The 25,540-nt window shown below is 35.6% G+C and overlaps 4 protein-coding genes across 4 annotated transcripts; 1 reads left to right on the forward strand and 3 right to left on the reverse strand.

Moving 5' to 3' along the window:
• The first annotated feature begins 1,321 nt into the window (after positions 1–1,321).
• On the forward strand, positions 1,322–3,761 carry LOC105803955 (protein RER1A). Its single transcript, XM_012636413.2, has 4 exons — positions 1,322–1,818; positions 2,704–2,884; positions 3,314–3,388; positions 3,478–3,761. Exons 1-3 carry the CDS (start codon positions 1,448–1,450, stop codon positions 3,371–3,373), a joined length of 612 nt encoding a protein of 203 aa, XP_012491867.1. The 5' UTR covers positions 1,322–1,447; the 3' UTR covers positions 3,374–3,388; positions 3,478–3,761.
• Positions 3,762–4,261: 500 nt separating this feature from the next.
• On the reverse strand, positions 4,262–6,294 carry LOC105803954 (UPF0481 protein At3g47200). Its single transcript, XM_012636412.2, has one exon. It carries the CDS (start codon positions 6,119–6,121, stop codon positions 4,520–4,522), a length of 1,602 nt encoding a protein of 533 aa, XP_012491866.1. The 5' UTR covers positions 6,122–6,294; the 3' UTR covers positions 4,262–4,519.
• A 1,220-nt stretch (positions 6,295–7,514) lies between these two features.
• Positions 7,515–9,216, reverse strand: LOC105803952 (cysteine proteinase mucunain). Its single transcript, XM_012636411.2, has 4 exons — positions 8,707–9,216; positions 8,380–8,618; positions 8,135–8,272; positions 7,515–8,042 (listed from the first exon to the last, which is right to left on the reverse strand). Exons 1-4 carry the CDS (start codon positions 9,152–9,154, stop codon positions 7,767–7,769), a joined length of 1,101 nt encoding a protein of 366 aa, XP_012491865.1. The 5' UTR covers positions 9,155–9,216; the 3' UTR covers positions 7,515–7,766.
• Positions 9,217–10,865: 1,649 nt separating this feature from the next.
• LOC105803951 (probable beta-1,4-xylosyltransferase IRX14H) lies at positions 10,866–14,073 on the reverse strand. The gene is made up of 4 exons (XM_052623156.1): positions 13,848–14,073; positions 12,963–13,732; positions 12,300–12,842; positions 10,866–11,437 (listed from the first exon to the last, which is right to left on the reverse strand). Exons 1-4 carry the CDS (start codon positions 13,944–13,946, stop codon positions 11,212–11,214), a joined length of 1,638 nt encoding a protein of 545 aa, XP_052479116.1. The 5' UTR covers positions 13,947–14,073; the 3' UTR covers positions 10,866–11,211.
• Between the last annotated feature and the right edge of the window lie 11,467 nt (positions 14,074–25,540).

Below are 25,540 nucleotides of genomic sequence, written 5' to 3' on the forward strand. Positions count from 1 at the left end.
CTAGATACATTGCATGGGCTCGATTCAACTCATGAGCACCTCTAGGCACGGGTTTAAACCACAAGTTGGTTTTAAGAGATTTGTTTCTTCAAAATCTTTGCTTTTTATTTTTCAAAAATAGGGAGGCTTGTGCGGATTTAGGGGAGAGTTCTTTTTCATAAGAAAGCAGAAAATTCTTAGAAAGGAATCATGAAAAAAGAATATTGTGTTAATAACATGTTATGAAATAGAAGAATAGAGAGAATAAAAATAAAAATAAATTAAAGAAGTAAAAAACCAAAGATAGGACAGCAAAGAGAAAGTATTTTGTTGGAATGTTTAAAATTCTTTTCAAAGTTTATATTTATAGACATTAATTTAATAATAAAATATTCATAATAATAATGAATTTTTTTTATTTTTAAGTTACCTAATAATATTCAATGAAATAATGGTTAATTAATATTATTTTAGGGTAAACTATAAAAATAGTCACTTTTGTTTGCCTCATATTACATTTTAGTCACTTATGTTTGAAATGTTACGTTTTAGTCACTTACATTATCGTTTTGTTACGAAGTGGTCACTCTACTGTTAAGCTCTGTTATCTTCCTAATGGCAGTCCTACGTGGTAGTCCAAATGGGTTTTAAAAGTTAACTTGGATGTCCTACGTAGCAGTCCAAATTAAATTTATTTAATTAAAAATCTATTTTTATCTCAGCAACTGAACATCCAAGTTGGCACTTAAAACCCATTTGGATTGCCATGTAGGACTGCCGTTAGGGAGGTAATGGAGTTTAACGGTAAAGTGGCCACTTTGTAACAAAACGATAACATAAGTGACTAAAATGTAATTTGAGACAAACAAAAATGACTATTTTTGTAGTTTATCCTATTACTTTATTATTATCATACAGTAATTAATAATATATTAAAAAATATTATTTTAATGATATAATTTTATTTGCAAATATAGATATTTAAAAAATAAAAATTTAGGAGCAACACTCAATCCAGAACTTTTAGCAAAGTGATCTTTATCTCTAATTTCGGCCCTAAACAAAAAGCCTGCATCGTCATTTGAAGATTAATTATTAAGCTTAAATACAAAATTCTTCTTTAACCTTCAGTTCTTCTAGTGATATTTTAGTCTCACTTTATTCTAAATGTGATTAGTGGCACAAAACTTTTGACACTTTTGAAAAAATAAGTACTTAAGTAGAAAGTATAGTATAGTTGAGGGCTAACATTGTAATTATGCCAATTTTATTTTACTCGACTCAAGCCATGTGCTTCAGCACGAGCCGTAATTCAGAGGTTAAGCTATGGCTCCTAAAAGATTTGTAGTTTGTTAGAAGACACTTTTGTTTCAGGGGAAAAAAAACTGAAAGGAACAAACTTGTTTCAGGCGAAAAGGAAAACGAAGAGGCTTTGTATTTATTTCTTTATTGTTAGTTAGGCCCCCCGATGGACACCGGACCAACCGGCGGTGGCCTAGGTGGTGACGATCTATCCCAATCGTCTCCTGCAACCGCTATATCGCGGTGGAGCTTCGAGGTGTCGCGGCGGTACCAGCACGTTCTGGACAAGACTGTCCCGCACATTCTGTACCGTTGGATAGCATGTCTGGTGCTGGTGCTGATCTACGCCGTACGCGTCTACTTTGTGCAGGGTTTCTACATCATCACCTACGGCCTCGGCATCTACTTGCTGAATCTCCTGATGGGGTTCCTTTCTCCTCAAGTGGACCCCGAGATGCAGGATGGCCCCTCGCTCCCCACCCGCGGATCCGATGAGTTTCGCCCTTTCGTTCGCCGACTCCCCGAGTTCAAATTCTGGTTCGCCATCTCACTCTTCATTATTGTCGGTTATGATTTGATCGATGATTAAGTTTACAAATAATTCAAATTTAGTTTCATTCTCTTGAATTTTCTATCATGAGAAACAGATTAACTTATTCTGCGATTAAGAAACTTGCTAGATCGAAGGTCTGTTTTTGCTTCTTCTTTTTTTCCTTTTCCTTGTACTGTTCCAAAATTTAGGATAGTTTATTCAGCATTGACTCGAACCCGGCATGGTTAATTTGTTAGGGGAATTTGATAAAGTAAACTTTTCTTGCATGAAATTCATTATGCCTGAGCGTTGTGGGGGAAGAATTTAATATTGAAGTATATTGAACAAGGCTGGTAAACACAAATGATTAGAAATTTCTACTGTCGTTTACATTTTCAAAGGAAAAAGAGGAATCTGGAATAGATGAAATGAGAACAAAAATACAATTCAGTTGCTTCCCCTGGGGAAGGGTATGATATTCGCCAGCGGCACATTTCAGGGTCTATTCCTTTCCTTCCATCATGTTAATGGGTACATGACAACTGGAGCCTGTTATGCCGATATAGGCTTGAGGCTTGATCACACATTCTCCATTGTCTTTTGGATGGGTTGATTGCATAGAAACTTTTACCATAAAGTGTTCACTTTTAGGGAAAATCTATACCATACTATAAAACTAATGCTGTAATTCAGTTTTCTATTTTAGTTCACTGACGTTGAGGTCTCCTAATACTACATATGCACTATATAAATATTTTTTATTTGAGCTGAAACAGAGAAGTTTGTCCTTTATCTTCCACATTATTCCCTGCTTCCTCATTCTTTGTCTATGATGTTGTTGTCTTCCATGCTATGGTTCTCGTCTCTTACATGCTCTTTTGTGTTTGAAGGTACTCTATTACAAAGGCCTTCTGCATTGCTTTTGTGATGACGTTCTTCAGTGTGTTTGATGTGCCTGTCTTTTGGCCTATACTCCTTTTCTACTGGCTAATGTTATTCATTCTAACCATGAAGAGACAGATATTGCACATGATCAAATACAAATATGTTCCTTTCTCTTTTGGTAAACAGGTATATCTAGATCCGTATTTCCTTTGTGAAAGGCAAACACGATATTCTTTATCATATTTTTTCTTATGCTGTGGTTGATAGGAAGGAAATGGAATGGAATGGAAAGCTACTTTCTTTTAATCCTTTCCGTTGTTTTGTAGGAGGAAAGGAAAACAAGAGGATTTGCACCTTTCCCTTTCCCTTTCCTCCAAATCCACTCCTTCTAAATGTGGGAGGAAACAACTCTTTCAACTTAAGTTGACAATTTTATTTAACTTTACCCTTAACATCTTGCTTTCACTATTTTCTATATTCATACCAAACATAATGAAAGAAAACTAACTTTCCTCCCTTTCCTCACTCATTATTCTATCTCCATTTTTCTTCCAGTTAGTATAAACTTTGTGCTTGACCATGGTAAATAAATGTTGTCCTTTGTTATTTTGTTAGCGATATGATGGCAAGAAGGCGCCTTCAACAGAAAGTGTGGACCTTCTTCCTAGGGATTAAAATTAAATTCGTGAGGTATATATTGCATGCTACAGTTGTATATATATGCTGGTTGTGTAATTTTTCTTCCTCGCTTTCCCCTAAATTCATTTTTGTTTTGACAGCTGAATTCCCACAGGATTTGCTGGTAGTACAAGTTGTCCAAAAGGATCATCAATCCACATTACATATTTGTTAAATTTCTCCAGATTTTGACTGGGTTAGCTTTCAGATGTATTGGAGAAGTTTAGCTTAGAGAAACCAAAATTATTATGGAAGGGACATGCAACATTTGTTGTCGCCTGTACCCTTCATCCAATGACATGCATTTTACAGAAGATGAAACCAATCAAGCAGTGTAGTTGGATTATATCAAATTTGCTTTTAAATTATACTTTTGAAGTTGAAATACCCTTTTGTTCCTGGGGATCAATGCTGTTTAGTTTTTACCTCAATCCAGCTCCTTCAAATTATTTCATTATGGATATTCTATTATTCTTCTGCTTAAAGGCATCCCCTTTTGCCTTGTTATTAATCAAAACTAATGCTTTACGAAAAATTGGGTTCCTGAGATTGAGATTGATGCTTCAGGAAATGGATAGCTTCGGCTGTGTCTGATCCTAAGCCTGAGAACTGCCTTCGAAACTTAGATTTATCTCAGTTTATTTCATGTAATCATTATTTAAAAATAACATCAAACACTAGTGCTATAATCCGAACATCTGCAAATTTGTCATGCAGGGCATAATGAATCTTATAACATCTTTTGTCAAACAGGCACTTCTAATGACACAAACCCTATTTATCTGGTTAGAAAGAACAACATAATCAGCTATTTGGGGTTTCAGGTGCATCACCTAAGGCATATTTGCCGATTCTGATATCAAAATTCCATCTCAAAAAAAAAAAGAAAAGAAAAAAAAGATGCAAATTATTGAAGATGGATAAACTTCAATGGCTGATACTAGACAATCAAACCAACAATGGTATTGTCGCTGCATCCTTTTGTATTGAGTATTTGCTAATACAAAGACATACTGTGAACCATCACATTTTGCCTAAAGAATAAGGTTGCTTCGCCTAATGATTGAATAAATGAATAGAAATCTTTGATGTATTGCAATCTCTTCAAAATAGTAGAGGGATTATAAGAGGACCTTACTGTATTCAAGAACTTGGCCTGTAATATCCATAAACGCCATAAAAGGTCTGAGCAAAAGTAAGCACCAGCAATATACAAGCGGCAAAGAATGAGACGATGGCCCAAGGATTGTTGAAGTATCTGTGTTTCAAGGCTGCACGCCAAGCATTCCACTTATGGTTGTAGTATCTGTTCACATCTTCAGACAATTGGGAAAGATAACTGTCATTGATATCGAAAACAACCTCTTGACAGAGACGGTTGAAAAGGTCGGCGACTTCTGCATCACTGCCGAGCCAATGCTCGATAATGCCAAAGTAATGCAGGTATGCCACATCTTCATGTGAGTTGATCAAGTTGTCCATGAATATCACATAGGAAGTAATATCATTGCTGCAATCAATACGGCATTGCTCAAATGCTATCAGATTGAGGAAGAGGGATTTGGTTCCATCATGAATCAAGAGACGAGGAATGCGAAGAATCCCGTTCTTGAACTTAATGTCCCAGAAGCGATCGGTCTTCCTCTTTCTGAATTTAATACCAGCCTCTCTGAGCTCTGACACACAATGGATTAGCTGTTGTCTTCGCTTATCGGCAACGCGGATGGCATTCGATCTTTTCTTAAGCCAGTTTCGAGGTACGGGTTTGGGGCCAGAGCTTAAGAGACTTCTTCTGAAAACATCAAGGCAATGAAGGCCACCAAGATCGGAAAAAGGGTCGAAAGTGTCTGTATGCCTCATAGAGGATCCCAATCTGCTCATGTCACTCTTTGTTAATGGCTCATCCGTTGGCATTAAAGGGTCAAAGAATCTGATCGCCAATTTCGCAACCTTTCCCTTTTGGTCAGGCTCACCAAGTTGAATCCCCAGTAGCCTATCAAGCACGAAGAGTGGAAGCTGGTTCTCCAACATTATCATATCTCTATGAATAGCATGCATCGAGCCACGCATTGCAAAAACAGGATCATTTCTGGCATATCCAAGACGTTGGAATCCTACGGCAGCGCCTTGAAAAAGCTCGAGCATGAAGCAGCCATCGAGAACCAACATTTCGACGAACTCATTGCTGCTAAGAGTGATGGTTCCTTCATAACAGGCTCCAGCCCTTTCTTCAAGTTCCTTCATGGAATCAAGGAAAACTTGTATTTCCTGATTTGTACGCTTCAAGACACGGTGAAGGGAGCGCCACTTGTGCTGATCCATTTGGCGTAGGCGTTTCTTGCCATGATGGTAAGGTCCTAAGGAAACAAATTGAGGGACATAAGATTTGATATCACCTTCTCTTAGATAGTGGGGAACTCTATAGATGCTCAGCCTTTCCCATGAACCAGCTGCGTCATCTTGGCGAGCCTGCTCCAACTTTTCTTTGATCGATATGATCCACTCAGACTCGGGCGGAGTGTCGGCTTCTTGGCAATTCTCATCACCTGCATTGATTGGGACCTGCAAGCAATCAGATGGTTGATGCTGCTGTTGTTTGTGCAAATGATGTTCATGGACTTGAGCCAAGTCAAGGGATTTGTTGGTGCCTGTAGATAATCTAGGGAGTCCAGATTCCACAGTTTCCCTGAGTTTGAGTGTGATTAGGTACCAACTCAGGAGCTCTTTGTTGAAGACAGCTACCATGTTAATTGGTAAACTAAGCAAATCTGGAAATGATTTGAGAGTTGTAATTCACAGAAGAAAATAAATTTGACTCATAAAATACACACAGCAGTTGACGTATATATGTTTATTTAATGCTTTGAGGTGATGTGAACCAATATGGGGTAACCCAGTCTCACAAGAACCCCCGTGGCCCTTGGCTTAAAATAATAGTTTCCTGATGGGTTTTTTAGGCTCAACTTTTATAACCTTCATTTCTTGTCCTAAAATATTCAACAGGCATTTTGTTGGTTAAATTGAATATACAAAGTTTACAAGTTTTTTTTTTTGGTCAGCCACTGACTTGGAAAGCGTGCAGCAGCGGGTAACCTGCCTGCCAGTTTATGATATTCCTAAACGAAACTAGTAATAGAAATGGGGATGCAGTGTGCATAAGAAATGAGTTCCTATCTATGCTTTTCATAAAGTCAAGGGTAATGACAGTGTTGCGTAAGCACATGGATGAAATGAGTGTGGTTGGTGTCGGTTCAACTCATCTAATGACTCCATTCATACTAGAAGGTGGGACATGAGCAGCTTCAAGCTTTTATATAAACCTTGCCTTTCTTAACTAATTTTAGATACAGATTCTCCAACTGCTCATAACAAATTTAACTATTAATTCAGTCACTTAAAAAGTTAAAATTTATCTATAAAAGAAGACAACACTTAACAAAGTAACTAAAAAGAAAAAAAATGGTTAGAATTCGGGTTTATCGTCGAAAATTAGGTTTGGATAAGTTTTTGAATTTTTCATCATCAGAGTTTTTTGAAGAATAAAAGAATTGAATTTGTTTATATTTTTTAAAGAAAATAATACTTTTTAGCTAAAAATAGTGAAGAGTCATAAAATGATTGGCCTTTTTAATAGTCAGGACAATTTTTAATAATAAAGTATAGTTTAAATACCATTTCTGTCTATATTGAGTTCCATTATCTTATTATTTAATTGAATTTTATTATGCAATTTTAATTTAATTAAAATAATTTTGGGCAAAATCTATTAATTTTTATATTTTATTTTAATAGTTATTAGCAATAATAAGTTAATTGATATAGTATTAAAATTAATAAAAATGTTATTTTATAAAGAGATAAACTTATTTTTCTTTTAAATAGAATTTAATTTTTCAAGTTTTATTCATTAAATAAAAAGTGAAGTTAATTTATTAAAATAATTTTTTGGTGCAACTTTCGTGTGCAATTCCTTATTAAAGTTGAGTAACAAATTTATCAAAAAAATCAATCATTAAGGTTGAATGACAAGTTTTAATATTGAATTATTAACACGAAAAAACATGTGAATTAGCAGAGGTTTCTAAGAACTTGAATGGTGCAATTGCCATAACTATAACATAACGACTCAAAGACAGAGTTGGTAGTCCAAGTCCAAGATGGCAACTTGGGGATTTGAGGCCCAAATTCATGCCAAATCTAGATTAAACTTTGAATTCATCACAACAATACCAGCTTTCCAGTCAGCTGTTTTGACTAATGAAAATATATGTACAAACAATCATAAATTAACTTCAAACAAACAAGGAAATAGAGAGTGTCTTCATTTTTAACTCATGGCACACCTCTTCTCCCATGGCCCAAAACAGCAGCTGGCACACATCTTTAACTCTCAGGCACTGCTAATTTTCTCAGTGTCTTCATTAGTCCAGTAAGGTTTGATGGTGTTTGCCCCATTCTTAACAGGATAGGAAGCCTCCATCGCAATGCCACACTTGCCAGCACAGTCATCAACGTTACGCTCCATCCTTATGTATCCATCTTCACCCCAACCGCTGCCCCATGAGTTCCTCACTGTCCAATATTCCTGACCGTTCTCATCCGTGCCATATCCGATGACAATCACGCCGTGGTCTAATGCTGACCCGCATTCACCGCTGAAAACTCCCTAAACATTTGACAACTGAGTTATAAACAGGATTTAAATTCGAATCAAATTATGGGATGACTTGAAGGAGAAGCAGAACAGGTCAAGCTTACCGATTCGTAGAGTTGGAAAGCTCTGCCACTAGCTTCAATGGCGACACTCACAGGTTGATGTGATACAGCCTTCTTCAATGCCTTCTCATCATATTGAACAACATCCTCGTACCCATCAATGCTGACAACCTTAGCATTCTTCTGTTACAAATCCCAAAAAGAAAAAACAGAGCGTCAATCTCCAACCGCCGAAAACAAATAAACTACAAGATATAGTGTCTTAGAATTAAGCTTTCGAAACTGACCCTCGTTGGATCGCATTGGTTATTATCAGCACCAAGGTAAGGATAGTCTTGTTCAGAGTCAATGCCACCGTTGTCAATAATGAATTGGAAGGCATAGTCCATTAGGCCTCCATCGCAACCAGCGTCGTAGGATCGGTCACAATCTACTAGCTCTTGCTCTGACAAAGAGATTAGTTCGCCGGTGGCGATTTTATTTATGCCTTCAACAGCTGCAATCGTTGAAAATGCCCAGCAACTTCCTGGTCAAGTGAACGATACAGAGCGGGTAAGCTTGATATTTAAAAAGAAATTAATTTGAAGTTGAAATGAAAAAAGAAAACAGCTTACCGCAACGCCCTTGATCCTTCACTGGAGTAACGGCTCCATGATCTCTCCAGTCAACAGATTCGGGCAAACTGTCGCCGGCGCGGGAAGCATAGCGTTGGCTGGGGTTTTTGGACTTCATTACTCGACGTTTAGGGTCACTCTTGGTACCCAAAAACATGGAACGGTACTCCTGGTTAGTTAAATCAGCGAACTTGTTCAACCCAAGTTTGTATGTGGTGTTTTTGGAGTTATGTTGGTCGATGAATTTCAAGTTATCCTTAAAGATATCGAACCGGTTCTCTTCCTCCCCTATACCGTTGTATTGTTTGCCATGTTTAACGAGCCAAGCTTGGTACAAGCTCATCACTTCATCATCGCTCCTCCAGTGATTTTGGCTGAAGCTGGTTGCCGATGATAAGGTGAAGAAGAGGAAAAAGAGGGTGGAAATGGGTGTTACTGTGGTTGTCATGGGAGAAATGACAAGGGTTGGTATGGTTATTAGAGGGAGTGGTTTGGTGAAGAGAAAGGAGAGAGGTACAGGGTTTATATAGACAAATGGAAATGGTAAATGTTAAAAGCATGACGGTGCAATAATTAAATAAATGTTTGGGGTCTAATTGGGGGGCCGAACCGAACTCATGCTTAGATATGGGAGTAGAAGGGTGAAGACACTTCTGACATGCTGATGCAATTGCCACTCACTACATCTATCTCTCTGCATTATAAATTACACTAATACGATTTTAGGTCCAATTATACTTCAATTTTGTTGCTGACTTCATGACCTATATGACAACTAATGCAGATCCATGCTTAATCCTTCAATCCGCATTTGGAATTAGACCTTTGAAATTTTACCTAAAGTCCATTCAATTTTAAATAGAACAAGTATTAAATCAAAATCTTGGAATTATTTAGCATTCATAGAGTAGAGGGACTGAAGGCAGAATTGAACCTAAGATTTAATATCACTAAAGTAATAGAAAGATCAAAAGGCCAGCCGAGTCTATTGGAACTTGGATGAAGCAGGGCGGCACCAAAGGTAAATTATCGCCCCTATAGCTAAGCTGTTAAATCTTAAATTACCTTTGTCTCTAAATTTAAATTAGTAGATTTTATTATTATGGATTAATTTTAAACGAAATCTACTTAAAATCAAATTTCGTCATGCCATTTCTTTTAATTATTTTATTTTTTAAATTCATCATAGATCTTTTTCAATGCTAAAAAATATAGAATCCACAAAATCCCATTTCTTTTATATAAAAAATTTCTGGAGAGTGTTAATTGTGTTTTTCTGATTGCATGTTAGGAAGAGAGTATTGCAAGTTGCAAAATACAGGATATGCTCCATTATAGTAGTTGATCATAAGGCTGCACTTGGGTAACATGCTTTATTGTTCCTTTTTCTCAGCTTATGAAATTCAGTGCAACCCCTTTGAAATATCCCAACTTGCTCTTTTTTGTATATAAATTATCTGAATATAGATATCGCCACTCACTCCATGTGAGCATCCCGAGAGAATCATTTACTCACTGTGAAATTTCTTTTCTTTTGGTTTCAGGATATAATCTACAAATTACCTTTCCAAGCCGCAATCTATCTTGTCTCATACATTCACTTCCTAAAGGGACGGGAAATTTCGACTCATGGGATTTCACTCTAATTGGCATTTGCATATTTGGTGAAGGTACATTTAAGAGATATTTTAGGTTATCGAGTTATGGGCTTTCAAGCTGCGCATTTAATACGGGAATCGACAAAACTCTGGTAGGTTCAGAGCAAAACTAACGGCCAATACCATACCAAAAAAACAGCCAACGAACCTCACCCCGCCTACCCTCTTAGGTAGAATTAACAACGAACAAAAACTGAACCTTCCCGCTAACTTTCTTCACCACATCTCTTTTGTCTTTACGTAGCAACCGCCAACTACCGAAGCATCAGCTTGAAAACACTGCCTCACCCGCTCCCAGTTTTTACCCCTTTTTGCTGCATTTCCAATCTATTCAGTACTTCCAGAAACAGACACATGTTAAAAAATTATCGACTGAACTTGAACGCAAAGACTGAATCGTAATTTAGAAAATGTACTTTTCTTTTGTTATTCCCTGGTTTACCAGAGTTATAGAAATGAAATGGAAATTTTTATTGTTTTTGACGTAAGACAGGTCTATAATTCCTACTAAAAGATTTTATGTATAAATTTGTAACCCAAAAGCATTTCAGTATACAAGCATCTCGCAAGGGCAGAGAGAAAGGCTTAGCTGACCTTCCTCCTCAATGAAGCACAATATTGATCACCCCCAACAAACTAAAGACCCAAAAAACCATAAAAGTAAAAAGAATAGAAAGAAATTTTAAAAATATTTGAAACTCTGGACAAACTCGAACTGAATTGCACGTAAAAACTGGATTGTTGTGAGAGGTGCTTCTCCATATTTACTGGTAACACCATCTACATTTGCCCCCTATTTGGTCCAATCTCATGGTGCAGCAGTTCCATAGGTGGTGGGGTAAAGATTTTAGTTTTGTTCAGAATGCCTTGTCGAAACCTGTGTGTCAGTTTTTGGTTCATGCTTTCTTTTACTTCGATGTTTTGATCTGGATGTCCTCTTTGTGCTATGCTTCACTATTGGATCTTGAATGCCCATTGCTGGTTTTTCATTAGCAGGGAGTTCCGGGGGAGCATCTGGCCATGGAGTGCGTTTTGATGGGACTGTGATCTCCAGAGGTGGGTCAATTATCCATCTGCATGATGTACAAAGTAATGACCAGATGGGCAATGGCATTTGAGGAGACCAAGCCAGAGATTGATTTCCATCGTCAAACAACACGGGTTTTTAAAAAAGGCAAAAACCAATTAAGAATGCAGTAACATAAAGAGTTTAGAGAACCCAAAATGGAGAGGAAACAATTTCAGGACATCAGAAATGAAAAATAAAAAATTGGAGTAGCTAATATTCACACTTCGATGCATCTTAACTCGAAAAGTCTCAAACTAACAACTAAATCAGCGGGAGTACATTGTGCATATTTTCAAGAAAAACCAAGGAATAATCATCCCTTGGTAAGCAAGTATAACAAATGCAGCAAATGTATAAGTGGTCAACAATAAGATACAAGGTATTTAAAAATTCCAGCAAAAACTAACCACCAGTTGAAGATGCTCAAGTTTGAGAGAAATCATAAGATATTTCATCTATGAATCCATAAGAGGAAAAACCACAGTAACTCCATAATTATTTACAAAAGCTATAACCCATATGGTAAAACAAAAAATCACAATAATCACACCTTAAAGGTCCATGAAAAGGCATATTTTTGTAATGAAGAAAATTTCAGCACAAGATTTGAAAGAAAGGGCGTTTAATTTAGCACTTGCCAATGCCATTCTGTATATAAGAAAGGGTGTTTGATTATATTTATCCAACCTTTTCCTGTACAATATTTTCAAATCATTTGACAAGAACAACACAAATATGGCACGGTTATAAGCTAGCCCTTACTAATATTAATCATTCTGAATGTATTGTTATCATCATTGACTACCCATTGAAACCATTAGGCAGCAGAACACTAAAATGTAACGAGAGTAGGATACGAGATTTACCTGGGAGGAAATTTGCTATCAGCACGAGCTTCAACTCGAATCCACCAGAGCAAAACCTGACGACCGCAGTTTCCAAGTGGCTCCACCACCGAAGGGTCATTAACCAAACCCAGGGGACTCTCAATATCACCATTCAACATATCAATATCCTTAATCCATTTCGGCTTATCACTGCTATCTTTCCAAAGCAACCTAGTATTCAAAACAAACCCTGACCACTCCAACTTCCTGGGCAGCACAGTTGCCCGATCATCGATATAAACCGCACTTTTCCCAGCAAATGGCAATGTATTAAAAGTATGCCATCCTGCCAACATATCGGAGGCGTTACAAGCAGGGCCTTGAACAGGCATTCTAGGATTCTCCTCTTCATCCTTTTTCCGACCCGCCATCTCATCAGTATTAACCGAATGAGTAAGTATTCCAACTGAAACAGCCCCGAACCATTTCACATTTTGGATCTCATCAAAAAGTTCCATACTATGCATATTGCTATCATCGGCAAACATAACAATTCCATCCAATTTCTTCTCTCTAATAATTCTGTCCCAAAGCATCACGAAAACTTAATCAAATCTATAGTTCTAACAACCTAATCCCAAAACGTATGGATTTTAATGATTTTCAAAATTGAATTAGATTTAAAATTAAATAAACAATTACCTTAGAGCACGAAGGCGCATCTTGGACTCTAATTTATGTCGTTCTTCCCAGGAATTCGGCATCCGTTGATTGAATCCGACGTGGATAGTTTTCAAACCCGATTTCGCAATAAGCGACGCCGTTTCGTTGCTGACGCCACCAGCTTCCACCACGATCCAAACCAGATCGTAGGGAACCAGCATTAGCGAGTGCATCACACCGGTCAAATGCAGCGCTTGGAAAGTGCGTACATACGTCGGAGTGACCACGATAACCGTCCTGGGATTCTTGACGCCGAATTGTGACCTCTGCTCCTTTTGAACTATTTCTATGATCCGGTGCGCCTTCATGACCTCAACCGGGTCCGGATGCGGCCACGGCCTGATCCGGATCCCGTGGCGCCCCACGACGACCCTCGAATTGGTGACCGTCTTGTTAAGCAAAGGCAAGTCAAGGTTGGCGACGGGGTTGTTGGAGAGAACGGAGTGGACATCGAGGGTTTTGACGAGCTCGGCAGTGGATCGGAACGGCGACGTATAGAAGTTAGTAGAAGAAGTGGAGAACAAAAAGAAGAAGACCAAGCGAGAAAAGCGGTAGCCGAGGAGCAAGCTGATTAAACAACAAAGACCATGGAAGACAAGCCAGAAAATGGCGGCAGGGGATTTAATGGCACTGTCGGAAGACGAATCCAATGGCCCAGATGATCTGAAGCTGTTGGTTCGACGGTTGATGTAGCTCTGGTGCAACGCAGAAAGCTTCATCCTCTTCGAAATCTGTCGTCTCCGAAGCTCCTGCAACAGAGAGAAGAGGAGGAAGAAGAAAACAATGGAAATATAACACGAATTATGATTATGTTTTCAAATATTTGGGTAGGTCGATTGGGTGGGGGCTTAGGAAATCGATTACTTTGGAATTACGGTTGAATTGATTCAGGGTTACTGCCAGATTGCTGCTCTTGGGTTTGTGGCATGCCCATCTTCTTCTAATTCTTTTTGTTTGGGACATAAGCGCGTGGTTTAGGGGAATTTAGACACATTTCGTAAAAAGGAAATCAAATGGAGGGTTTTAATTTGGGAAGAAATAAATTTCTTTTCCTAAATTTGCTGAATCAAGAATTAGTTTAGGAAAATGAGTACCGATTTAATGTAATTTTAATAAGAGAGAATAGGGTAGAGTACGAAGGAGAGAATGGGGTGGGTTGGGTGGGTGGGTGGGTGGGTGGGTGGTTGTGATGATTAGGACCCCCGTCAACTGCTCGCTTCAAATTTTTAAGTTTTATTGCTATATTTTATAAATCTAAATGAAGATGATTCCAAATCATTTACTTTCCTCTTACAAACACACTTCAAATTAACTTTGTTGTTCTGTCTATACACTTATATTATATTAAGGAAACAAAAGCTGAAATAAAACTTAACAACCACACTCTAATCTGAGTAAAACATGTTTTAAATCATGTTTTCTATCTTTGATAATCATACTTTCTTTTAGTTTTAAACAATATACAAAGTTGGAAATTAAGTAAAATATCACGCAACAATTATAATAATGGTTCATGATATATATAAAACATACTTACACTTAAATAATAAACACATTCAATAATATTGATTAAAATGTAATTGTTAAACTTTTACTTCGAAATAATGGATGTATAGAAAAAACAACTCTAAGAGTGACCGTTGCAGAAAACATAAATAACTTCCAAAAAATTAAAAAATAATTTTCAATCATTCTCTAGTTCTTTTATTCTTTGAATATGGGATTTTTTACTCCAATAATCCAAAAAATTAAATTAATAACTTAAATGGTATGACCATAACATTATTTACTAAAATGGGACGTTTTGAACGGTAATCAGGGGTGGTGCTTGACAAGGTGGCGACACCACCCTTTTTTGCCCACCATCATCAAGCTATCATTAAGCCATAATAGGGATGAAAAAAATTAATACTTTATTGTCACGCCACCCTACACGACGATACCAGTATCACACTTATACCGAGTAAAATACAAGTAACATACGAGTTTTGAAAAAAAAATATTTTTAAATGGCTGGAGGAGAGATGTCAAGAGGCACCCCTAGGTTGGAAGAGAGATGTCTGGCGGCACCGAATGGAGGAAAGCTGCCAGGCGGCACCACTACAGCTAACGTGACCAAACAGCCATAGGGCATTTTTTTTACGGCCTACACTTGCCTGCACCCTTTTGTTGATTTCTCCTTTCTCAAGCTAAATTTTCATGCGTTCACGGGTAAATTTATACCCATTTTTTACCCCTTATAAAAACCATGTTGGTTCCCTCAACCACGGCACTAGTGTTGTGTAAAAATAAAATGAATGAGTTTAAGGAGAAGAGAAGAGAATAGGTTTTGTGGTGTTGGAAGGAGAGGAGGCAGCATTATATTAGGGTTTAAGATACATTTTTTTGTAATTATTATTTATTTGTTTATTTTGTAATATGATTATTTGTCATATTTTGTGGGTTTGTAATATGAATAAGGTTTAAAGGTACATTTTTAAATTTTTTTGTAATTATTAGTTGTTTGTTTGTTTTGTAATCTTTATTATTTGTCTTATTTCGTGGTGTTGTGTTATTTATTAGTTGGACAGAACTGTTGAGTTGAGGTTAGATTTTAGAATGCATGGTGTGTTCTTGTACATTTAATTTATATATTATAGAATTGGTATTTTTTTGTGCTTATGATTTAATATTTTCGTGAGTGCACTTAAAAATATATTTTATTTCCTCGTTTATTTTTTTATTTCTCACTTGTATTGGTCTTACAATCTAGCCGGTTTGTTCAAATTTTGTGGCTGAAGGCAAAATGACATTAGTATTTCCGTTAAAGAAATCATGTATAATTGACACCGGATGACTACCATAGTTCAATATTTTATATTTCTTCCACATTAATTTTTTGTAATTATTATTTATTTATTTGAATGCATTAGAAGGGCAAAAGTCATGTGTGACCCACATATGCCGCAAATATACACTAAATTAATTGTCTTCAAGTAGAGGAATTATCAGAATACTTTTAATATTCTTTTGTAAGAAAATTAAATGATTGGTGCGTTTTTATAAGAAAAAAATATGTTCTTTTCTTGTCTTCAAGTAGAGAAATTATCATAATACTTTTAATTTTTTTATGTGCACTTGATTAAGATTCACTCTCTATATAGAATGAATTTATACAGGTTACATTAAATTGATTGGATACTAATTAATTGAACCCAATTGGCTTTATAAATTTTTACTATCTATATATGTTTTCTAAAATGTTTTTTTTAATTTGAAGAGTCAAGGTAACCAATGGTACAAAATTACTTGCATTAAAGTTAAATATTAGATGGTTTCTAAAAATAAATAATCAACCTACATTAGAATTAGTGTTTCCAAAATTCCATTGTTATTGATATATTTATATGGTTAAAAATATTATTAATGTTTTCAAAAATAACAAACAGCACAAAATGTATTTTCATTATTTGTATATTGTTTATTTGTTTAGTCAGTGATTAATTTTTTTTTTTTGAAATTGTAGATATCCAAATGAGTTCTTTGGTTAGAGCAAATGATCACACAATAATATGATTAATGTCCCGGTAAAATAATCGTTATTTGTTATTCATGGGTCCTATTATAAAGTCGCACGTCATTTTTTATTTTAATTGAGAGATTTTAACTAATGTGGTAATTTAATATGGTCAGGGTAAGTATCGCGTATTGAGGGCCTGTGTCAATGGCTCGAGTTATCGGTCGGATGAACGGATTATGCCATACTTGGAGGCAGTCGGATTCGGGGCATTGATCTGCATGTTTAATTTGAGGGCCAACTTGATATCCGCTTTGATTGAGAGGCGACGCTTAGAGACCTACACATTTCATTTGCCGTGTAGGAAGTGCACCATCACCCTAAAAGATGTTGCACTACAACTCGGGCTCCCAATCGACGATAGTGCGATCACAGGTACAAGTTCTGAACCGGTGACGCTATGCTATTGCTTAGTTGGATGCTCACCCGATGATGGTAAAGATAGATTTATGAGTTTGAAATTTTCCTTGTTGAAGGGAAATTTTGAACATTTACTGAGTAGTGCCATTGAATGAGAGAAGATGTACGCTGCTCAAGCATATATACTGCATCTAATAGGGAGTACTTATGCCGAACGCTAATATTAGTAAGGTCCACTTGATGTACTTGCCTTATTGTCTGATTTGGAAGTTGTCCGTTTGTATAGTTTGGGCTTAACGGTATTAGCAATGCTAAATCACGAGCTTTGTCAGCGAAAAAGCACGAAACACAAGACATAGGCGAGTGTCTGATATTACTACAGTCTTAGACACTGTACATGATGCCATTTTTTACATCAAGTAGTCACCAAACACATGTCTTCCCACTTGTAAATAAGTAATAAAATTTAAGCATTACATCAAGAATTTTGCTTTTTATGAAAATGTGTTCTAACAAGATTTTTTTTTTATAGATGATATACTTGTCCGGGCATCAGGAGGTCCTATACCCTTATGATTTATCGAAAAATTATTGAGGCACACGTCAAGGAGAGGGTAATTTTTCCTAATAATCATGTCATGTAATTACTTTATTTATGTTATTTGACTCATGTTACTATAATCATATTATTAATTGTGCAATTTATGTGGATGCCATATTCTGCCCAAGACATTGCTGCAGTAATTAACCTGTTTGCTCACATCCACTCACACGTGTGGTGCAATAACACACTCATGTTGAATTTCTCAACAGTTGAGTGGTACAAAAGGGATCAAGTTATGCGAAAATTCGGGTGCAAACAAGATATTTCAGATGTTCTACAAAATTTTGACAATGTCCACGAAATTAACAAAAGGGGAAAAAAATCAAAGAATTGGGTATAAGAGCATCAACAATATCTTGCATTGTGAGACACCCAAATGGAGTGGAAACCTCAGATGGATTTTGATTTTGATTTGCAGCCCTCGATCCAGTACCAACTTTGGTACATCGGGAATGGGAAACCATATTTATTTGGTAGCCAATTGATGGTAGTCTCGCCATACATGCGCCAACGAAGGCACCAACAACGTCGACGAGGTCATCCGCCTCCTGCACATCAGCCTGAACTCAAACAATCTAATACACGATCTCCGGTAGTTCTTATCATTTGGATTTGGGGGTACATAATTATCTTATAGAGTCGTCAGGCTACACATATCACTTAGAGATTCTCAATTCCAGTTATGATCATCAGCAACCGAGATTATCAATGATGTTTGATATCTTTAGCCCATTACCACCCCAATACTCCACCCTTCTTGGGCAAACCTTTGAGACATACAATTTTTTGAGTCTTTTAGCATACCCAAGGTTCGCTGTTGGATGCTATGAGTGAAGGTTCGGGTGAGGAGAACAATGATCATTACGAACACCCCCCACACCAACGTCAGGCACCACAACATTTTACCCTACAGACAACTCCATCAAACCATCAATTTTAGTACATGTAACATTATCTTTATTGCAGTATTTTATAAGTATAATTCAAATTTTAAAGTTTCTATAATATATAGTTTAGACATTTTCTCAGTATTTTAATATAATATTCACTTAATATTTTATACTTGAACATGTTTAAGCAATATCAAATTTCCATCATAATAAAAAAAATTAATAAAACTAAAAGTATACTTTAATTCTACGTAAAATGAAATATTACTTCAATTGGTAACAACATTTCACATACATTTGAACATGGAGTAAATAAATTCATATTCCATTTGATCGAGACAATTGTCCAGGATGGTAGGTTCGATGCAAGCATTTCCCCCGATTATGACCAACTATTCAGCACAAATCGCAACGTTTTAGGTTAGTTTTCTCCCTCAAGTCCTTTTCACCATGAATTCTAGTAACGTGCCGATGACCTTTCGGCTTCCTACGTAACCCAATGTTTAGGACCAACTCAAAAGTTGGCAGAGACATTTCCCATGTTGATACATCAAGCAATATGGGGAACTCGTTTCCCCAAAAAAACAATTTCCATTCCAGAGTGTACACATCATCGATATATTGTTCAACATTGATCAAGACGTGAGCACAAGTTGCAATGATGTGCGTACAAGGGTATCGAAATGTCTAGAACTTCCCGCAGTCACACCTCCTATTTCGGAGATCAACTCCATAAGACCTAAGTGGGATACTGGGTTGACGATTGTAAACTGAAAAATATATAGGATTTTTCCTATATAATTCATCACCTTTTTATTTAAATTTGTTGTTAAAACCAAGTAATTGTTTAATAAATTAATGAAATATGTGAAAATATGAAATTAGGACATAAAAATTATTAAAATGTGATTTTATACTTTATTATATAGTTTTCATGCATAAAACAGCTTATTTTATATTAATTTGAGCATATTATATTTTTAAGCTATAAAGTGGGCCATGCATGATTAAATTAAATAATAAAATATAAAATTATATTTAATAATTCTTTTTTAATATTTAATTAATAAATTGGGTTTTAATTAATTAAGTAAATTGATTAATTAAAGTGGTTAAATTATATTATTTGGTCATCTAAACTATCTTCCATTTTTGGACAAGTCTGAGAGTTTTCTTCTAATTGCAAAACCGTCCAAATTGGCGACCAAGTCAACCCAATTTTTGGCTGCACATGGATGTCATAAACCATTTTTTGGTTTAATTATACAAAGTCCTTGAAGAGTTAAAGAAATCAGCGATTTTCCCAAAGATTTCCTGATGACCGAGTCTTAGTCCTGAGTTGTTGTAGCACTCAAATTGACCAAAAATCAAGGAAAAATTAGACACATTTCCTCAATTCATGGCCAGCCACACTTGGAGGAAGTTTCAAAGGATGGACACTCCTATTTTTAGCAAACTAGCTCCCTTGCCTCACCTATAAATAAGAGCTCATTTATCACTTTTTTCAATCATCCCTCATCCCATCATTTCTCAATCATTCATCATTCTCTCAACTCTTTTAGCTATCTTTTCCCCTTCATCATCCTTACATAAGGATTTTAGCAATTAAGCATCTTAAAGAACCCTTGGTCGGCCACCTTGGAGAGCCATCAACAAAGGAGCAACGCAAAGAAGCGAAGGAGCCTCGTCAGTTAGAGTCTTGGGTGACAGCCACTCTGAATTGGGTTTAATATTTCTTTTCTTTAATTTAATATAAATATGTTTGCTATGTGTTCTTTGTTCTTGTTTACAAAAATGATAGCTTAATTTTATTTAAGCTAGGATGATTATTTTGATTAAATAATATTTATTTGATTCATGTTTATAATGTTTGTGCATCAATCGATCATGTTTTCAATTAAAATCAAAGTCTATATTTCGTTCATACGTGATTAAAATGCACCTAAATTAGTTGAGCAATCCTAACCAGAGGACGGCTAATGGACGCATAATTGAAATGTGCATGCTCAATTTAGATCCTAACCCGATTGAATTGTAGGTTGCATAACAACTCTAACCAAGCTCTGTTATCTGCATAGTTTTTAGATTTGTGTGATTAAATTATTTCAAACCTAACACGTCCCTGTTACCTTACACGAATGCTAAGAAACCCTTAGTAAATAAGGATCAGTAAAATGCGTATTTACTAAGTAAAGGATTCCGAAAGGACCTAATATGGTTTCCAAACTCATGAAAGATCGAGTTTCCATGGAATGTTTTTCCGAATGTTATTAAACATGTTGATAATAAATTGAGTTTAATTAAAGTAATTGTCCTAGTTTATTTATGTTATAATTGTTGCAAATTGTGTTTAATTTTACTAAAATCTATTTCATTCATATAGTTTGCATACTTAGGATAATTTGTATTAGGGATCATTACATTTAGTTTTAATCACCACTTCGCAACTATATTGTGTTTTTATTTACCAAATTGTTAATATAATTTTACAAATTAAGTGACTTAGCACAAATACAATCCCTGTGGAGACGGTAACTCGATACTTGCTTACTACTTGATAACGACTGTGTACAGTTGCACAAACCCCAGCGTTACAACAGTCGATGGACTCTGTAACTTGAAAAGTTTCTAGCTGCAGAGAATATAATTCTACATGTATCGACCTCGCTCTCTGGGTATTCGCATCCATTGCATTCCTGACCTCCTCGACAAATACGTGTCCTGCCTCCATCTAGTTTACTTGTTTCAGCCCTATTATTGGCATCAAGGTTGCTAGCCTGTCAAACGTAGTTGAGAAAACAAATGAAATTAGAAGATGTCTTGTTCACTTCAAGATGGAGTTAACAACCTCTACTAGGTTGGTCGTCATTTGACCATATTGAGATGTGTCATCGAAACTTTAAGTCCATTACCACGGCTTCATGGTACCCAACCACTCTTAGAAAAAAGTATTCGTTTCACCATGCATATAAGCCTCAAGCCTAGTCAGCCTTAGCCTAAAATGATGTTGTTCTAGCTCGTACGTTGCTTATGTATTTTGAAAAAACACGTAACATTTTCAATTTAATTTATGGAAATATTAAGAATATTTAAAAATATGTTGAAATCAAAATTTACCCATTTTCACTACTTTTTTGCGTCAGTCTGTATTCTTGTAGTTTCGGTGGAAGTTGGTAGTGATGTGGCAAATGTAGTAAACGGATCTCCACAGAATACGAAAACTCTTAATCGCGACAATTAATCCCTTCGATCTATCGGATGCGATGCAAATATTGTTTTTTTAACAACATATATTTGCAAGTTCATCAAGAATTCCCACAATTCCATGTTATTCGACTCCACAATAGTAAATGTTATCGATAGTAAGTTCCAGTTCTCGTCTTATGCAACCGCAATAAGGAGGATCTGTATATATTTTCTGTAGAACCAGGTGACATCAATTTGCATAAGCGACTTGTACTAGGGAAAGGCCCACACGCATGGATCGAATGCCCAGAACATCTAGTGGAAAATTCTTCCCAGTTATAGTTAGTCGTCTAAATCTTAATAAGGTTGTGTTTGCAACTCAATGAAAGTCCCTGGAACATACTCTAGCACAGCGGCAATTCACCTCTAAAGTTCATTGTACAACGCATCCCAATCGCTGTACAACTGCTCCATAGCCATCTATTTAGCTATCTATACTTTCTAGTATAACACTCGGTACTAGAATCATTCTTGTATTTTGGAAATTAGTACCGATACAGGAATGGTAGGCATGTCCTTCACCATTGGCATGATGTAGTTGCAGATAGCTTTCGCATCAAGTTTGCGATGATCTTGCGTCATAAGTGTAAAAGTGCATGTATGAGGCCCAACAAAATTTTGGATCTCCTACATTTGCGACCTTTGGATAAATGCAGCTCATACCACTAATTACACTTTTCGTCGACCTCCAAAACTCCCCAATATATAATGTCAGTTTAAACACAATGATTTTGTAATCAACTAACACATTCATGTTATACAACTTAATGGAAAATACACAATCTTCTTTGTTCATGAATAGTTGGCCCACAAACAACTCTTATTGTTCGAGATCTATGACCAAAGGTAAATATGTAGTATATTGAGGTACTCGGGAAATTCAGATGCATGCATCACATTAGGATTTACGTTTGACATGTGGGCCCTAGAATAATTGGGTATGATAATGCCTCGACTCAGGTTCCTGACTGAAGACTCGCTAACTTTTTTATCATCATTCACGCCTTCGTCATCGATATCATCTAGGATTTCGTCTAGATCGAGATTACTATACTCTTCAACTTCATAATCAAAACGAATATTATTATCATATCCATCTTCACCATCTGTGTTAGTCAATCGACACAGGATGTATTTGCAAACGGGGACTCTAGCTAAGGTTCTTAAATGCAAGTGGAGCATTAAGGTTGATGTCAAACCCAAGTACAGACAATCACCTATCGACAGACTCTCTCAGAACATTCCTAGTTAGGCAATAAAGTGTGACCATTGTCTCTACGTCTTCATCATTTACAAATTCTATCTCGGTAAATTTGATGGGATTTAACGAAATTGAGAATTTGTAGAAAAGTTCTGACATCCTTTTCCCACAATGGCTAACAATTTTTGCTAAACCGTTCAAGAAAACATAAAATGTTGACATTTAAATAAGGGTCCGGTGCCGTCTAACAACGCTCCTCCAAATGGTGCCGCCTAACAACATCCCTCCACCTAGGTGTCGTCTGACAGCTCTCCTCCATCCCCCTCCTACCCATATCAAACCATATTTTACCTATATTTTATCATATATGAGTGCTACATACCAATGCCGCCATTTAGGGTGACACCACCAATAAAATATGAATTTTTTTAAAACCCTATTATGGCCTAATGATGGCCTGATGATGGTGGGAAAAAATGGGTGGTGCTTGACAAGGTGGCGGCACCACCTATGGTTACTATTCAAAACATACAATTTTGGTAATTAATTTAATTGGGATATCATTTAAGTTATTAATTTTATTTTTTGTATTATTGGGCTAAAAAAGCCTTGAATATGATACGATATTACCTTTTTGAAAAACCATTTCTTTTAATGCTTCATTTGTGTTTGTATAATTCTAACTTTTTTATGCAAACAATCTTCATTTTCTTTCTAATAATTTTTCTTAGATGTTACTTGATTGAATATGCCTAATTATTAGGTGCTAAAATTAAATTTTAATTAGTACACAACTCGAAATTAATTAAGTGATAAATAAAATCCTTGGAGTTTTATTGAAGTAATAAATTTAATTTAAAAGTAGTATAAATTTTAATTAATAATTCTAAATTAAATTATAATTATTTTTAAGTTAATTTAATAATATGTTGAAAAACAAAGTACATTTTTGTTTGTTCAAAAGGATTTTGTTCTAAACTGGTTATATTGTACATGAAAAAAAGAAAAAAAATATTTTTTATCGAGATAGAACTAAACAACTCTTATTTCTAGAAGGGTTTTTTTACCCAAATAATATAAGAAAATAATTAATTAAAAAAGGAATGAAAATAGATTAATTACGAAAATAGGCATTTGTTACAGTGTTCTAACGGTGTTGCCTGGCATATTGGCGACACCAGAGTAAAATGTGATGATCTAAAACATTCAGGAACTTGATATGTAAATATCTAATTTTGATTGGAAGTTGAAAAAAAGGCTTTAAGGTGCTACCTGACAGTATGGCTGCACCAAATTTTAAATAAGGTAAATTGCTTCATAAACCCCTCTTATTTATTATTTCTTTTATTCCCCTTTAACACCAAAAGACAAACTGCTCTGGTGTTTATTATTTGCTTATTACCTAAATAAGGTTATGAAGCAAATAATAAACAAAATTGCCCTGAATAAAATAAAATACAAACTGCCATTTCTCTACTTTCTCCGAACATTTCTAACAAATGCTTGCAAAAATGGATGTAAAAACTATATTGTCAAACAAAACATTTCTTATAGTTATAAATGCTTGCAAAAATGGATGTCTTGTCAGTTTTTTTTTTATCTCCAACTACCTCAATTTGAATAATTGACTTAATCACAAAAGATATCCTCACCTTCAAACAAATTATTGAGTTGAAAGAATTTTGAGGTGAGGAGCAAGTAGCTCGACTTCACTGTGATTTCCTTATCTACAAAACTTATCCCATTTTTCAGTGGGTGGGAAAAGTAGAGAAAGGGCAATTGTATTTACAATGATGGAGCAGGGAGATCATATGGCTTACTTTTCGGCACTGGAGCATTAGCCTCTGATTACCTTATTTAGGTAATAAGCAAATAATAAACACCGAAGTAGTTTGTATTTTGGTGTTAAAGGGGAAATAATAATAAATGAGAGGGGTTTATGAGGAAATTTACCCTATTTAAAGGTTGGTGTCGCCATGCTGTCAAGCGACATCGTTAAAGCTTTTTTTAGCTGTCATTCGAAACGGGATATTTACATATTAGGTCCCTGAATATTTTAGGTCATCACATTTCAGTTTGGGGCCACCAATATGTCAGGCAGCACCGTCAAAACACTATAGCAAATGCCCATTTTCATAATTAATTTGTCTTTAATACCTTTTTCGTAATTAATTATTATTTTTATATTATTTGGGTAAAAAAGCCTTTCTAGAAGGAACCAAATGATTTAGATTCCCTTTCTATCTTAAATATCTAAAAATTGATAATTTAAATAATTTACATGTAATATATAAATAAAAAACCATCTAATTATTTATCTAAAAAGATAGTGGTGGATTTCATCTAAATAACAAAATAAAAAAATTATTAAATTTGTGTCAGTTTCTCCCTATCTCAGGAAAGGAACTCATCTCCAAGTTAGCTTCAGTTTTGGATATAGTGGTTCACCAAATGAGTGAAACAAAGAAAGATGAACTAGATTAAAAGTTCCAAACATTTTCATATTCATCGGTTGTCATTAAACTTCTTTAAAATGCGATAAGGCTCATACTTCTTCGATTGTAGCTTATTATGCATGTAACTAAAATATTTCCTTCCACATAAATACCATAACATCATCATCTACTTCTTCAAAAGTCCAAAAACTTTGATGCTTATCAATAATTTCTTTATTACTTAGCATTGGTATTTTCAAGTCTG

This window comes from Gossypium raimondii, chromosome 11 (genome assembly GCF_025698545.1).
Source record: "Gossypium raimondii isolate GPD5lz chromosome 11, ASM2569854v1, whole genome shotgun sequence".
NCBI lineage: Eukaryota > Viridiplantae > Streptophyta > Magnoliopsida > Malvales > Malvaceae > Gossypium > Gossypium raimondii.